Here is a 12,958-nt window from a genome sequence, read left to right as displayed (position 1 = left end):
GGTGATCCACCCACCTCGGCCTCCCAAAGTGCCCGGATTACAGGCGTGAACCACTTTGCCCGCCACTTATCTTTTATGATTTTCAGATTAAGATTTCTTATTTTCTTTACATTGATAGGACTTTTTTTTTTTTTTTTTTTTGAGACAGAGTCTTGCTCTGTCGCCCGGGCTGGAGTGCAGTGGCCGGATCTCAGCTCACTGCAAGCTCCGCCTCCCGGGTTCACGCCATTCTCCTGCCTCAGCCTCCCGAGTAGCTGGGACTACAGGCACCCGCCACCTCGCCGGGCTAGTTTTTTGTATTTTTTTTTTAGTAGAGACGGGGTTTCACCAGGTTAGCCAGGATGGTCTCGATCTCCTGACCTCGTGATCGGCCCGTCTCGGCCTCCCAAAGTGCTGGGATTACAGGCTTGAGCCACCGCACCCGGCTATGATAGGACATTTTTCTGGGCTGTTAGGGGTTGCTTTCTCCACTTTTCAGGCTTTGACTTGAGTGTAATGTATCCAGGAGTTGATTTCTGTAACAGATATAATTTAAACTGTAGAAAATAAGAAAAATTGAAAAAATTAGGCAAGACTAGAATGTAACAACAGGTGTGCTATAGTTGTTTTTTTTTTTTTTTTTTTTTTTACTATAAGTTCTAGGGTACATGTGCACAACGTGGAGGTTTGTTACATATGTATACATATGCCATGTTGGTGTGTTGCACCTATTAACTCGTCATTTACCTTAGGTATGTCTCCTAATGCTATCCCTTCCCCCTCCCCCGAGGTGCGCTATGGTTTTTTGTTTTTGTTTTTGTTTTTTTGAGACGGAGTCTTGCACTTTAGCCCAGGCTGGAATGCAGTGGCGCGATCTCGGCTCACTGGAAGCTCCACCTCCCGGATTCACGCCATTCTTCTGCCTCAGCCTCCCGAGTAGCTGGGACTACAGGCACCCGCCACTGCGCCCAGCTAATTTTTTGTATTTTTAGTAGAGATGGGGTTTCACCATGTTGGCCAGGATGGTCTCGATCTCCTAACCTCGTGATCCACCTGCCCTGGCCTCCCAAAGTGCTGGGATTACAGGCATGAGCCACCGCGCCCAGCCAGTGTGCTATAGTTTTTGAAACATAATTTTCACTCTTCAGTTTCCCATCTTTATTAAAAGACAAATAATGGTAGGACTGGTTTACTTTATTATATTTGGCTTAATTATTTGTATACAGTGCAGCAAGAATAATTATTTGCTACAGAGGCCTTTTTTTTTTCTTCTTTCCCTTGAGACAGAGTCTTGCTCTGTTGCCCAGGCTGGAGTGCAATGGTGTAATCTCAGCTCACTGAAACCTCTGCCTCGTGGGTTCAAGCGATTCTCCTGCCTCAGCCTCCTGAGTAGCTGGGATTACAGGCGCGCACCATCACACCAGCTAATTTTTTGTATTTTTAGTAGAGATGGGGTTTCACCATGTTGGCCAGGCTGGCCTTGAACTACTGACCTCATGATCTGCCCGCCTTGCCCTCCCAAAGTCCTGGGATTACAGGCGTGACCCACCACGTGCAGCCATACATAGGCATTTTTTTTTTTTTTTTTGAGACAGGGTCTCACTCTGTCGCCCAGGCTGGACTGCAGTGGTGCCATCTCCGCTCACTGCAAGCTCCGCCTCCCGGGTTCACGCCATTCTCCTGTCTCAGACTCCTGAGAAGCTGGACTACAGGCGCCCGCCACCACTCCTGGCTAATTTTTTTTTATTTTTTTTTATTTTTAGTAGAGACGGGGTTTCACCGTGTTAACCAGGATGGTCTCGATCTCCTGACTTTGTGATCCGCCCACCTCAGCCTCCCAAAGTGCTGGGATTACAGGTGTGAGCCACTGCGCCCCATGTCTTTTTTTTCTTTTTAATTAATTAATTATTGATTTTTTTGAGACTGAGTCTTGCTCTGTCACCCAGGCTGCAGTACAGCGGCGCAATCTTGGCTCACTGCAACCTCCACCTCCTGGATTCAAGTGATTCTCCTGCCTCAGCCTCCCGAGTAGCTGGGATTGCAGGCGCCTGTCACCATGCCTGGCTAATTTTTATATTTTTGGTAGAGACGGGGTTTCACCATGTTGGCTAGGCTGGTCTCAAACTCCTGACCTCAGGTGATCCACTCACCTCGGCCTCCCAACGTGCTGGGATTACAGGTGTGAGCCACTGCGCCCAACCCTTTTAAAATTTTTTTCAGAGGGAGAGTCTGTCTCCCAGGCTGGAGTGCCATGGTGCAATCATAGCCCACTGTTACCTTGAACTCCTAGGCTCAAGCAGTCCTCTTGCCTCAGCCTCCCAAATAGCTGGGACTGCAGGTTCACACTACCATGCCCTACCATGCCTGGGCTGTTGAATCTCCCTGCCCTCACCTCACCCTCTGTGGCATCTTCCAGATGACCTTGGCAGAGCTCAAACGCAGACTTGACCATAACCCTCCCATGGCTAAATACATCTATTCAGGGTGGGCGCAGTGGCTTACACCTGGATTACACCTGTAATCCCAGTACTTTGGGAGGCCGAGGCAGGCGGATCATCTGAGGTCAGGAGTTCGACACCAGCGTGGCCAACATGGTGAAACCCCATCTCTACTAAAAATACAAAAATTAGCTCTGCATGGTGGCATGCATCTGTAATCCCAGCTACTCGGGAGGCTGAGGCAGGAGAATTACTTGAACCCAGGAGGCGGAGGTTGCAGTGAGCCAAGATCACGCCACTGTACTCCAGCCTGGGCCACAGAGCAGGACTCTGTCTCAAAAATAAATAAATAAATAAAAATAAATAAATCTTTTCAGCAGCTCCCTCATGGCCTCTGGATGAAGGTCACCCTTCTGGGCTTGGCATGTGAGGCCCTGAATAGCTTCTCCCCGCCTACCTCATCTTCCGCTATCCACCCCCATACCTTCTGCCCCAGATATTCTGCACTTGGCAGTTCTCTCTAGCGTTCTGCCCTGCTGGTCTCTGACTAACACCAGGTTGTCCTTCAGGTCACCATTCAGCTGTAGGTCCCCCTGGAGACAGGTGGGATGCCCTTCACATCCGCACAGCCTGATGCAGATGTTCCTCCAGGACACTGATCAGGAGGCATGGCAGCCTAAGTCTGAGTGAGGTGGCTCAGGCCTGTAATCCCAGCACTTTGGGAGGCCAAGGTGGGAGGATCCCTTGAGCCCAGGAGTTCAAGACCAGCCTGGGCAACATAGGGAAACCCTGTTTCTACAAAAAGTTACAAAATTAGCTGGGCATGATGGTGTGTGCCTGTAATCCCAGATACTTGTGGGGCTGAGGCGGGGTGATCGCTTGAATCCAGAGGTCAAGATTGCGGAGAGCCTGATCACACCACAGCACTCCAGCCTGAGCAACAGAAACATTCTCTCCGCCAGGCACAGTGGTTCATGCCTGTAATCCCAGCACTTTGGGAGGCCGAGGTGGGCGGATCGATTGAGGTCAGGAGTTTGAGACCAGCCTGGCCAACATGGTGAAACCTCATCTCTACTAAAAACACAAAAATTAGCCGGGCATGGTGGTGCATGCCTGTAATCCCAGCTACTGGGGAGGGTGAGGCAGGAGAATTGCTTCAGCCTGGGAGGCGAAGGCTACAGTGAGCCAAGATCGCACCACTGCACTCCAGCCTTGGCAACAGAGCAAGACTCAGTCTCAAAAAACAAAAACAAACAAACAAACCAAAAAACAAAACAAAACACAAAAAAACCGAAACCCAAACCAAAAACAAAACAGAGACATTATCTTGAAAAAAAAAAAAAAATTTCCCCGTTAGCTGTGAGGGCCACCTGGAGAGTGGTATTATCTGTCTTCTGTCTCCAGCTCCCCACGCATCACTGGGCACCTGTTTTTATTTACTTAATTAATTTATTTAGAGACAAGCAACTTAGTCAAGTTACTTGGTCAAGCAGTGTAACCTCTCTCAGCCTCAGGTGATTGTTCTTTCTCTATAAAGTGGGAATGAATTTTAACCTAAGAAGGGTCTTGTTACCTCAAGCCACTCTCTTTAAAGGCATCCGCCAGCTGGGCGTGGTGGCACATGCCTGTAATACTTAGGAGGCTGAAGTGGGAGAATCACTTGCGCCCAGGAGGTGGAGGTTGCAGTGAGCTGAGATCACACCACTGCACTCCAGCCTGGGTAACAGAGTAAGAGCCTGTCTCAAAAAAAAAAAAAAAAAGAAAAAAGCGTCCAACCCATCCCTAATCTCTTCCAATCACACCAGCATTGGTGACAGTGATCCTCATCTGAAAATTGTTTTTCAATTTTTTTTAATTAAATTTCTTTTTCCTTGTTAGCAGAAAGTCACATCTGAATGTCTTGCTTCGTTACTTGCTGCTTCTCTTGTCTGCAATGCTACTAGGCACTGAGCACCTGGGACTGACTCCTTTACTGCTTGTCCCCAGTACCCAGCCTGGTGCTGGGCACATAGACGGTGCTCAATAAGTGTTTGTTGAATGAATAACAAATGGTCCCACATAGATGTTCCATGAGGCGTCAGTGACATCAACATCATCTTTTTTTTTTTTTTTTTTTTTTTTGGAGATGAGTTCTTACTCTGTTGCCCAGGCTAGAGTGCAGTGGTACAATCATAGCTCACTGCAGCGTTGAACTCCTGAGATCAAGCAATCCTCCCACCCCAGTCTCCTGAGTAACTGGGACTATAGATGGGGGCCACCTTGCCTGGCTATTTAAAAAAACATTTTTTTTTTTTTTTTTTTTAGAGATGGGGGTCTTACTATGTTGCTCAGGCTGGTTTCAAACTCCTGGGCTCAAGTGATCCTTTTGCCTCGGCCTCCCAAAGTGTTGGGATTATAGGCATGAGCCACCACACCCAGCCAGTCACCATCATCTTTGATAGCTGCAACATGTCGGCTTGCTCACTGCTGTCACCCTGGTGCCCAGTGTGTGACTGGAACACAAGGGATACTCAGAACACAGATGTGGAAAGGGTGAGTGGAGCTCAGCACATTCAAAGAGGGACTCAGGACCCTATGGGGCCCTCTCCCCAAGGCCTGCCACCCTCTCTTTCCCATGCAACCCCTCCTCCAGCCCCAGGCAGCAGGGCCAGGATCAGGCAGTCACTCTTCCCAGCTGTCCGGCCCCCGCACATTCTGCACGGGCAGGACAAGCGCAAGGACGAAAGCCAAGGTCATGTGCTCGGTAATACCAGTAGTCTGAATCCCTCTGGAGAACCACGGCCCCTGCGCAGGCCACTGCTATGGCTGTCCCCTGGAAGACAGAGGCCTCTGGTTAGCTTGGGGTGGGGATCCCCTCAGAACTGACTTTCCAGGAGCCAGCAGAGTCAGCTACATCAGGGACTTAGGGTTCGGGTTAGAGTTAACCAAATTCTCGAACATCAGGCCAAGAGCTTGCAAGACATCCTGGAAAAACCCTTCTTTCCTCCTCCTCCTCCTCCTCTCCTTCCCCGCCACCTCCTCCTCCTCCTCCGGTTGCTGGGCAACCACTATGCATCTGGACCAAAGCAAGAGGCAGCTGGTTTAAAGACACACACAGACTGAACGTGAAGGGAGGCAAAAAGATAATTCTTTGAAAATGAAAACCGAAAGAGATCGGGGTAGCTATACTTGTATCAGATAAAATAGTTTTTAAGTCTAAACTAACATGAGAGGAAGAAGGTCATTATAAAATGAAAAAGGGGTCAGTTCATCAAGAGGATAAAACAATTATATATATATGCACCCAACATCAGAGCACCTAAATATATAAAGGAAATATATATAAAGGAAATATGAATAGATCTGAACTGCAATACAGGAATTGTACTGCACTTTCAACAACAACAACAACAACAAACACCAGCCTGGGCAACATAGCAAGACCCCATCTCCACAAAATTAAAAAAAAATATTTGTGGGGTGTGGTGGTGCATATCTGTAGTCTCAGCTACTTGGAAGGCTGAGATGGGAGGATTGCTGGAGCCCAGGAGTTCAAGGCTATAGTGAGCCATAACAACATCACTGTACTCCAGCCTGGGTGACAGACTGAGACTCTGTCTGAAAAAAAAAAAAAAAAAAAAGCAATGAACAGATCCAGGCAGAAAATCAGTAAGGAAACACTGGATTTGAAATACACTGTAGATCAAATGGAACTAATGACTTATGTAGAACATTCCATTTGACAGCACTGGAACACATTCTCCTCAAGTGCACAGGGGACACACTCCAGGATAGACCATGTTAGACCACAAAGCAAGCCTAAACAAATGTAAGATTGCTGGGCGCGGTGGCTCACGCCTGTAATCCCAGCACTTTGGGAGGCCGAGGCAGGCAGATCACAAGGTCAGGAGATCGAGACCATCCTGGCTAACACGGTGAAACCCCGTCTCTACTAAAAATACAAAAAACTAGCCGGGCGTGGTGGTGGGCACCTATAGTCTCAGCTACTCGGGAGGCTGAGGCAGGAGAATGGTATGAACCCAGGAGGCGGAGCTTGCAGTGAGCCTAGTTTGCGCCACTTCACTCCAGCCTGGGTGACAGAGTGAGACTCCGTCTCAAAAAAAAAAAAGTAAGATTGCAATTATATCAATCTTTCTTTTCTGACCACAGTGATACGAAACTAGAAATCACTAATAGGAGGAATTCTGGAAAATTCACACGTGAGAAAATTAAACAACACTCTCCTACACAACAAATGGGTCAAAGAAGAAATTAAAAGGGAAATTAAAAAATATCTTGAGGCCGGGTGCAGTGGCTCATGCCTGTAATCCCAACACTCTGGTGCCTGAGGCAGGAGGATCACCAGAGGCCAGGAGTTCAAGACCAGCCTGGGCAACATAGTGAGACACCCCCCATCTGTACAAAAAATAAAAATAATTAGCCAGGCATGGTGATGCTCACCTATAGTCCCAGTTATTTGGGAGGCTAAGGTGGGAGGAACACTTGAGTTGGAAGCTGCAGTGAGCTATGATTATGCTCCTGCACTCAGCCTGGGTGATAGAGGGAGATCTGTCTCTAAAAACAAAACAAAATAAAATAGAAACAACAACAACAAAAAACATGAAACAAACTGAAATGGACATACAATATATCTAAACCAATGAATGCAGCAAAAGTGGTTCTAAGAGGGAAGTTTATAGCAATACATGAATGCCTACATAAAAAAGAAGAAAGATGTTTCAAATAACCAAATTTCCTTAAAAAAGAGGTAACTGGAGGCTGGGCATGGTGGCTCAAGCCTGCAATCCCAACACTTTGGGAGGCCAAGGCAGGCAGGTCAGTTGAGGTCAGGAGTTCGAGACCAGCCCGGGCAACACAGTGAAACATGGTCTCTACTAAAAATACAAAAATTAGCCAGGCATGGTGGTGGGCGCCTGTAGTCCCAGCTACTTGGGAGGCTGAGGCAGGAGAATCGCTTGAACTCAGAAGGTGGAGGTTGTGCTAAGCCAAGATCATGCCACTGCACTCCAGCCTGGGCAACAGAGCAAGACTCTGTCTCAAAAAAAAAAAAAAAAAAAAAAAGGGAGGCAGCTGGGCACAACAAGAGTCCAGGCCTGGCAGATGGGGCTCTTACAAGACTCGTGACCATGCAGGGCAGTGGGGGCTCATCAGAAGCCAAGAGTCTCATCAGGGACCTGGAGGCACCAGAGTTCAGGAGAGCTGCAGGCAACTGGGGTCTGATATGCAAAAGTGACTACAGGAGGACGCCACTTCTGCCAGTTCTCCCAGTGCCCCTACGCCTTTGTCAGTGACCTCCCAGGCATCTGCTCTGTGGCGCTTCCCCACTGGGGGACTGTTCTTTTCTTCCCAGTATTTAAGAAATAAAAATTAGATTTTCCTGGCCAACAAAAAAAGTAAATAACTTGGCTTCTCTGCCTCTCAGTCTCCTCCTCTGTACAGTTGGGCCAATGGTGAGCACCCAGGAACATCCTACATCCCACTAGAGGTGCCTGCCACTGGGTGGGGCAGAGATGGTGGTGGCTGATGCAGGCTTCCCAGAACATCTCATCGCCCCTGCCCACCACCTGGCCACTGCCACCGACTGGGCTTGTCTAGAAAGACATCTGCCTGCCCGCCCAACCCTGCAGGCTCTGGGATATTAGTCTCTGAATTTATCTGAGCTACAGGATGGAGACCACCCTCAACTGCTCCCATCATCAGAGATGCAGAACAGAAGTCGGTGTTGGGGGGCACTTGTTCCCCCAGCTGTGCTGATTTCACACACTGGTGAAGAGGACCCCTGCTGATAACGGATTTCTCTTTTATTTTTATTTTTTTTAATGAGATGGAGTTTAGCTCTTGTTGCCTAGGCTGGAGTACAATGGCAAGATCTTGGCTCACAGCAACTTCCACCTGCCGGGTTCAAGTGATTCTGCTGCCTCAGCCTCCCAAGTAGCTGGGATTACAGGTGCACACCACCATGTCCAGCTAATTTGTTTTTGCATTTTTAGTAGAGACGGGGTTTTGCCATGTTGGCCAGGCTGGTCTCGAACTCCGACATGAGGTGATCCGCCTGCCTTGGCCTCCCAAAGTGCTGGGATTACAGGTGTGAGGCACTGCTCCCAGCCGATAGCGGATTACTCTTAATGCCCCCAGCAGCTGCAGGAATGGAAGAGGCCAGTCCAGCCCCGAATGTGAAGGTCTGGCCTTCATTCACAGTAATTGTGGTCCTCAGAACTCCGGGTTTTAACTTGGGGCCTCGACTCCCGGATCATCCCGTCTCTTGCTCCAGCCCCTGGGTCCCGGGTCCCCAGAGCGCCCACCCCAGTGCACCTTGCATGCTGGCCCATGGAGGGCCCCCTTGCTGGGAACCCCTTCGCCCCGTGAAGGCTGCCAGTGGGACAAACGGTGAGGGGTGAGGCAGGGAGGGAGACTCACACGTAGGGGACCTCCCCCAAGCCTGGGTAACACCGTCTTGGCCGCTGCCCGCGGGCTGGGCAGGTAGGGGGCAGTGGGCCGTAGCGGAGGCTGGCCCGGCCCGCCACGCCGCTTCCCCACGCTCGCAGCCACGCGGAGCAGCGTCCTGGTCCAGCCTCACCCACCCAGAGCAAGAGGCGGAGGAACTGGAGCAGCGCCCGGGGCCGGGGGCTGCCTCCGGCCGCAGCAACGGGACGGGTGAGAGGACCTGCCCCCGGCGCGTCGTAGCTGCTCTGGTGGGGCGGGGCTGACCGTGCAGGCCCCGCCCCAGTCTAAGCCCCTCCTACAAAGCCCGGCCCCTTGCCATAAGTGCCATATGTCAGGCTCCGCCCACTGTTTTAAATCCCACTCACTCTGCCCTGCCCCTCATTCTGAGCTATATAGCAAGCCCCGCCCATAGCCATAAACCACGCCCACCCAGCCCTGCCCCTGGGCTCTAGGTGTCATTTATCTAGTCACGTCCCTGGCTAGAAGCCACACCCACTCTAAGCCCCACCCACCCGGCCATGTAGTTTGGGACAGGGAAGTAGGCTAGGGGCCGCCGCCTCTGGGCTCCCAGTGGAAGGGGAGAAATGAGAAAGCAGTTCAAGGTGTGATAAATACCCACAGAGGTCAGATGTAGCTATGGACGCAGGCGATAAAAAGTTTGAAGCAATCAGCTCTGCGGCCTCTGCAGCGCTCCTTTCGCCCTCCCTAATCTTCACCTGGTGTCTCCCCTAGTCCCTGTGTCCTGGGTGGGTCTTGCTGACCCAGGGAAAGAAGACATGCCTTCTCGGTGAATGTTGCTTTGCTTCCTGAGGGCATGGCTACCCGGGGCTCCTGGCTTTTCTTCCAAAAACAAAACATTTCTTCCACTTTTTCTTTGTTCTTTTTTTTTTTTTTTTTTTTTGAGACAGTTTCACTCTTGTTGCCCAGGCTGGAATGCAGTGGTGCAATCTCGGCTCACTGCAACCTCCGCCTCCCGGGTTCAAGCGATTCTCCTGCCTCAGCCTCCTGAGTAGCTGGAATTACAGGTGTCCACCACCACGCTCCGGTAATTTTTGTAATTTTAGTAGAGATGGGGTTTTGCCATGTTGGCCAGGCTGGTCTCAAACTCCTCACCTCAGGGGATCCACCTGCTTTGGCCTCCCAAAGTGCTGAGATTACAGGTGTGAGCCACTGTGCCCGGCTGCTGTTTTTTTCATTTTTTGAGATCTTGCTCTGTTGCCCAGGCTGGAGTGCAGTGGCATGATCACGGCTCACTGCAGCCTCAACCTCCTGGGCTCAAGCAATCCTCCCACCTCAGCCTACCCAGTAGCTGGGACTACAGGTATGCACTACCACGTCGGGTTAATTTTTTTAAATTTTTTTATAATGACGCAGGTCTCTCTCTGTTGCCGGGGCTGGTCCTGAGCTCCTGGGCTCAAGCGATCCTCTGGCCTTGGCCTCCCAAAGTGTTGGGATTACAGACCTGAGCCACCATGCCTGGCCTAGAAAGTTCATTTCTTGTTAGGATTGTTCACCAGTGGGAAGTGCACCCTTGTGCCGTGTTGACTATATTCATAGAGTTATGTAACCATCACTCTCATCTAATTTCAGAACTTTTTTGTTCCGAAACTCATACCCTTTTGAAGTCACTCCTTCATTCTCCCCTTCCCCCATCCTATGGCCACCGATAATTTACTTTCTGTTTCTATGGATTTGCCTGTGGTCACAACCAGAGGATTTCTGTGACATGCTAAGTTACCTAACTCTGGTGTGGAAGGAGAGGGAAAGTCAGGGACCCACCAGGGAACAGCTAGCTTGAGGGTGGGGAAAGCGTGAAGGTAAGGCCTTGCTTTGGGGGCTCAAGGCGATCTGAGCCTTGTTTGCAGGCAGCCAGCATCCACCAGGTGTGTGCAGGTGAGGGAAACGGGAAAAAGGGCCCTTTCTGGAGACAGTAGGGGTGCTGGCTGGCAAGCCTGGGATGGGGAGTGGGGAGGCAAGGGGGCTTGTAAGTCAAGGTCGGAGCTTGCTGTAGAGGAGGGAGAATTCCAGAGGCTGAGAGTGCAGGTGTGGAGGAGGAGGAAGGGAGGAGGGCAGGCAGGGGTGGCTGGGTGGGGCTCTGTCTATAAAGACTGAAGCTCAGCGTGTTGGTCCTGCAGATGGAAGAGCTTGGCATACAGCCTAGCGGGCATCAGCTCCCTTGACCCAGTGGATATCGGTGAGTTTTTTCCTTGAACATGACTCAGATGACCAGCTTGTCCCTCCAGCACAACTTGTTCCCATTTTATGCAACCTCCTTCCCTTGCCATATGCCTGGCGCTTAAGATGGGGTGTTCCCAGTACCCACTCCCTCTTCCTCAGTCCTCTCCACTTCCCTCCAGGACCCCAGGTGGCCCTGTTATTTGTCCAGGTGCCCAGGGAGGAGGACCCACCCGCAGCATGAACCTGTGGCTCCTGGCTTGCCTGGTGGCCGGCTTCCTGGGAGCCTGGGCCCCCACTGTCCACACCCAAGGTACTGTGTTCGGCAATGCCTACCCCCAAGTGCCCATTTCCCCGTGCCCCCACCCCACCCCTTTTGTCTCTTATCTCTTCCAGAAGTCTCCCCAACCCCATCTCCACTGAATTCTCCTGCTCCTGACATGCGGAACTCCTGGCGTTTGGGTAGCTCCTGGGATGGGGTTGGGGAGACGGAGTGTCCCCAGTTCCTTCTTCAAGAGCCCCATGGAGTCCTTTGCAAGACTCCTAAAGACATGAGGGAGCAGATAGTGGCTTCCAGCTGTGGGCGAAGCCAGTTACTGCCAGTGATATATTGTAGAACCCTAATCCTGCCAAGCCAGGGGTGGGGCTGGAGATCAGGACCCTGGAGACTGACGGGAGTGGATTCCCATCCTGGTCCCTCCATGCAGTCCAGCTGAGAGTTAGTTGCTCCTAAACCTTTTTTTTGTGTTTTGTTTTGTTTTGTTTTGTTTTTTTTGAGACAGAGTCTCACTCTGTCGCCCTGGCTGGAGTGCAGTGGTGCGATCTTGGCTCCCTGCAACCTCTGCCTCCTGTGTTCAAGCAATTCTTCTGCCTCAATCTCCCAAGTAGCTGGGACTACAGGCATGTGCTACCATGCCTGGCTAATTTTTGTATTTTTAGTAGAGATGGGGTTTCACTATGTTGGCCTGAGTAGTCTCGATCTCCTGATCTCAGGTGATCCACCCGCCTCAGCCTCCCAAAGTGCTGGAATTACAGGCATGAGCCACTGCGCCCGGCTTCCTAAACCTTTAGGAGTTTCCCTTTCCTCAGCTGTAAAGTGGGAATCTAAAATTCACACTGCATGACTCTGACTTGAGGGTCCAGTGAGCTCATGCCTGCAAAAGACTAGTCCTGGTGCCTGGTGGCAGCAATAATAGCTGTTCCTGTTATTAACAGGGAACTCTTTCCTTCTTCCCCCACTCCCTACCACAGAGCAGGCACTTGAGGATTTCAGTCGCCAAAGGACAGTTCCTGAGCCTGGGGTGTCCCCACGGGAGCCCTGACATTGGATCCTACATCCTCTGAGTTTCAGCAGCTGGCCAAAGCAGGGTCCCTGGCTGCGTGGCAGACCCAGGGCTCCACCCTCCTGTCCTGTCTGGCCCCACCTGCCCCACCTGGCCCTCGGCTGGGTCTGATGGGTCCAAGTCCTTAGCCTTTGCCCGGGAAGGGGGTTGGGCTGTGGTCTGTTTTGCTATCAGAGCCGGGCCCAGCCCGGCCCTTTGATCCTGGCCCCCAGCCTTGGGAACTACCTGCCTGGCACTGCAGCCCGAGGTTCCAACGGAACGCACTGCCCCTTGCCCTCAGAGGCCGAGGTTGGGAGACATCTGGAGGGCTTGAGTCCTCCCTCTCCCTGCTCCTGCTGGGCTGGGCTCTGTAAGGACTCAGACTTGACCTCTGGAGGTTAGTTCTGGCAGAGGTGGGATTGCAGAGAACTCCAAAGGCCATTTGGGCAAAGAATTGTGCCCCAGCTTCCACCACCATCTCATCAGCTCATCCTCGGCTCATTCATTCCACCTGCTCATCCCCCCAGAACTTTCTGGCAGCATCACCTCCTCCTCTGGGCACCCCCCACAGTGCCTATGCTTCCTCCTCTCTGCAGAGAT

General features: G+C 51.2%; 1 protein-coding gene across 7 annotated transcripts in view; it reads left to right on the top strand.

Annotated features, from left to right (window-relative positions):
• Positions 1-12,958, top strand: part of CCL25 (C-C motif chemokine ligand 25) — a 52,415-nt gene that overhangs the window by 32,135 nt on the left and 7,322 nt on the right. For 3 of the 7 annotated variants that reach the window (XM_033195452.1, XM_033195451.1, XM_033195449.1), the window contains 2 exons: positions 10,997-11,055; positions 11,248-11,349. In XM_033195452.1, coding sequence (XP_033051343.1) covers positions 10,997-11,055; positions 11,248-11,349 — 161 coding nt within the window. Of the gene's footprint in view, positions 1-10,990; positions 11,056-11,218; positions 11,350-12,958 lie in introns of those variants that run through there. The other 4 variants (XM_033195456.1, XM_033195455.1, XM_033195450.1 and 1 more) reach the window with 2 other exon arrangements.

Source organism: Trachypithecus francoisi, unplaced genomic scaffold, assembly GCF_009764315.1.
Source record: "Trachypithecus francoisi isolate TF-2019V2 unplaced genomic scaffold, Tfra_2.0 Lachesis_group5, whole genome shotgun sequence".
NCBI lineage: Eukaryota > Metazoa > Chordata > Mammalia > Primates > Cercopithecidae > Trachypithecus > Trachypithecus francoisi.
This window is presented reverse-complemented; position numbering and strand designations above follow the sequence as displayed.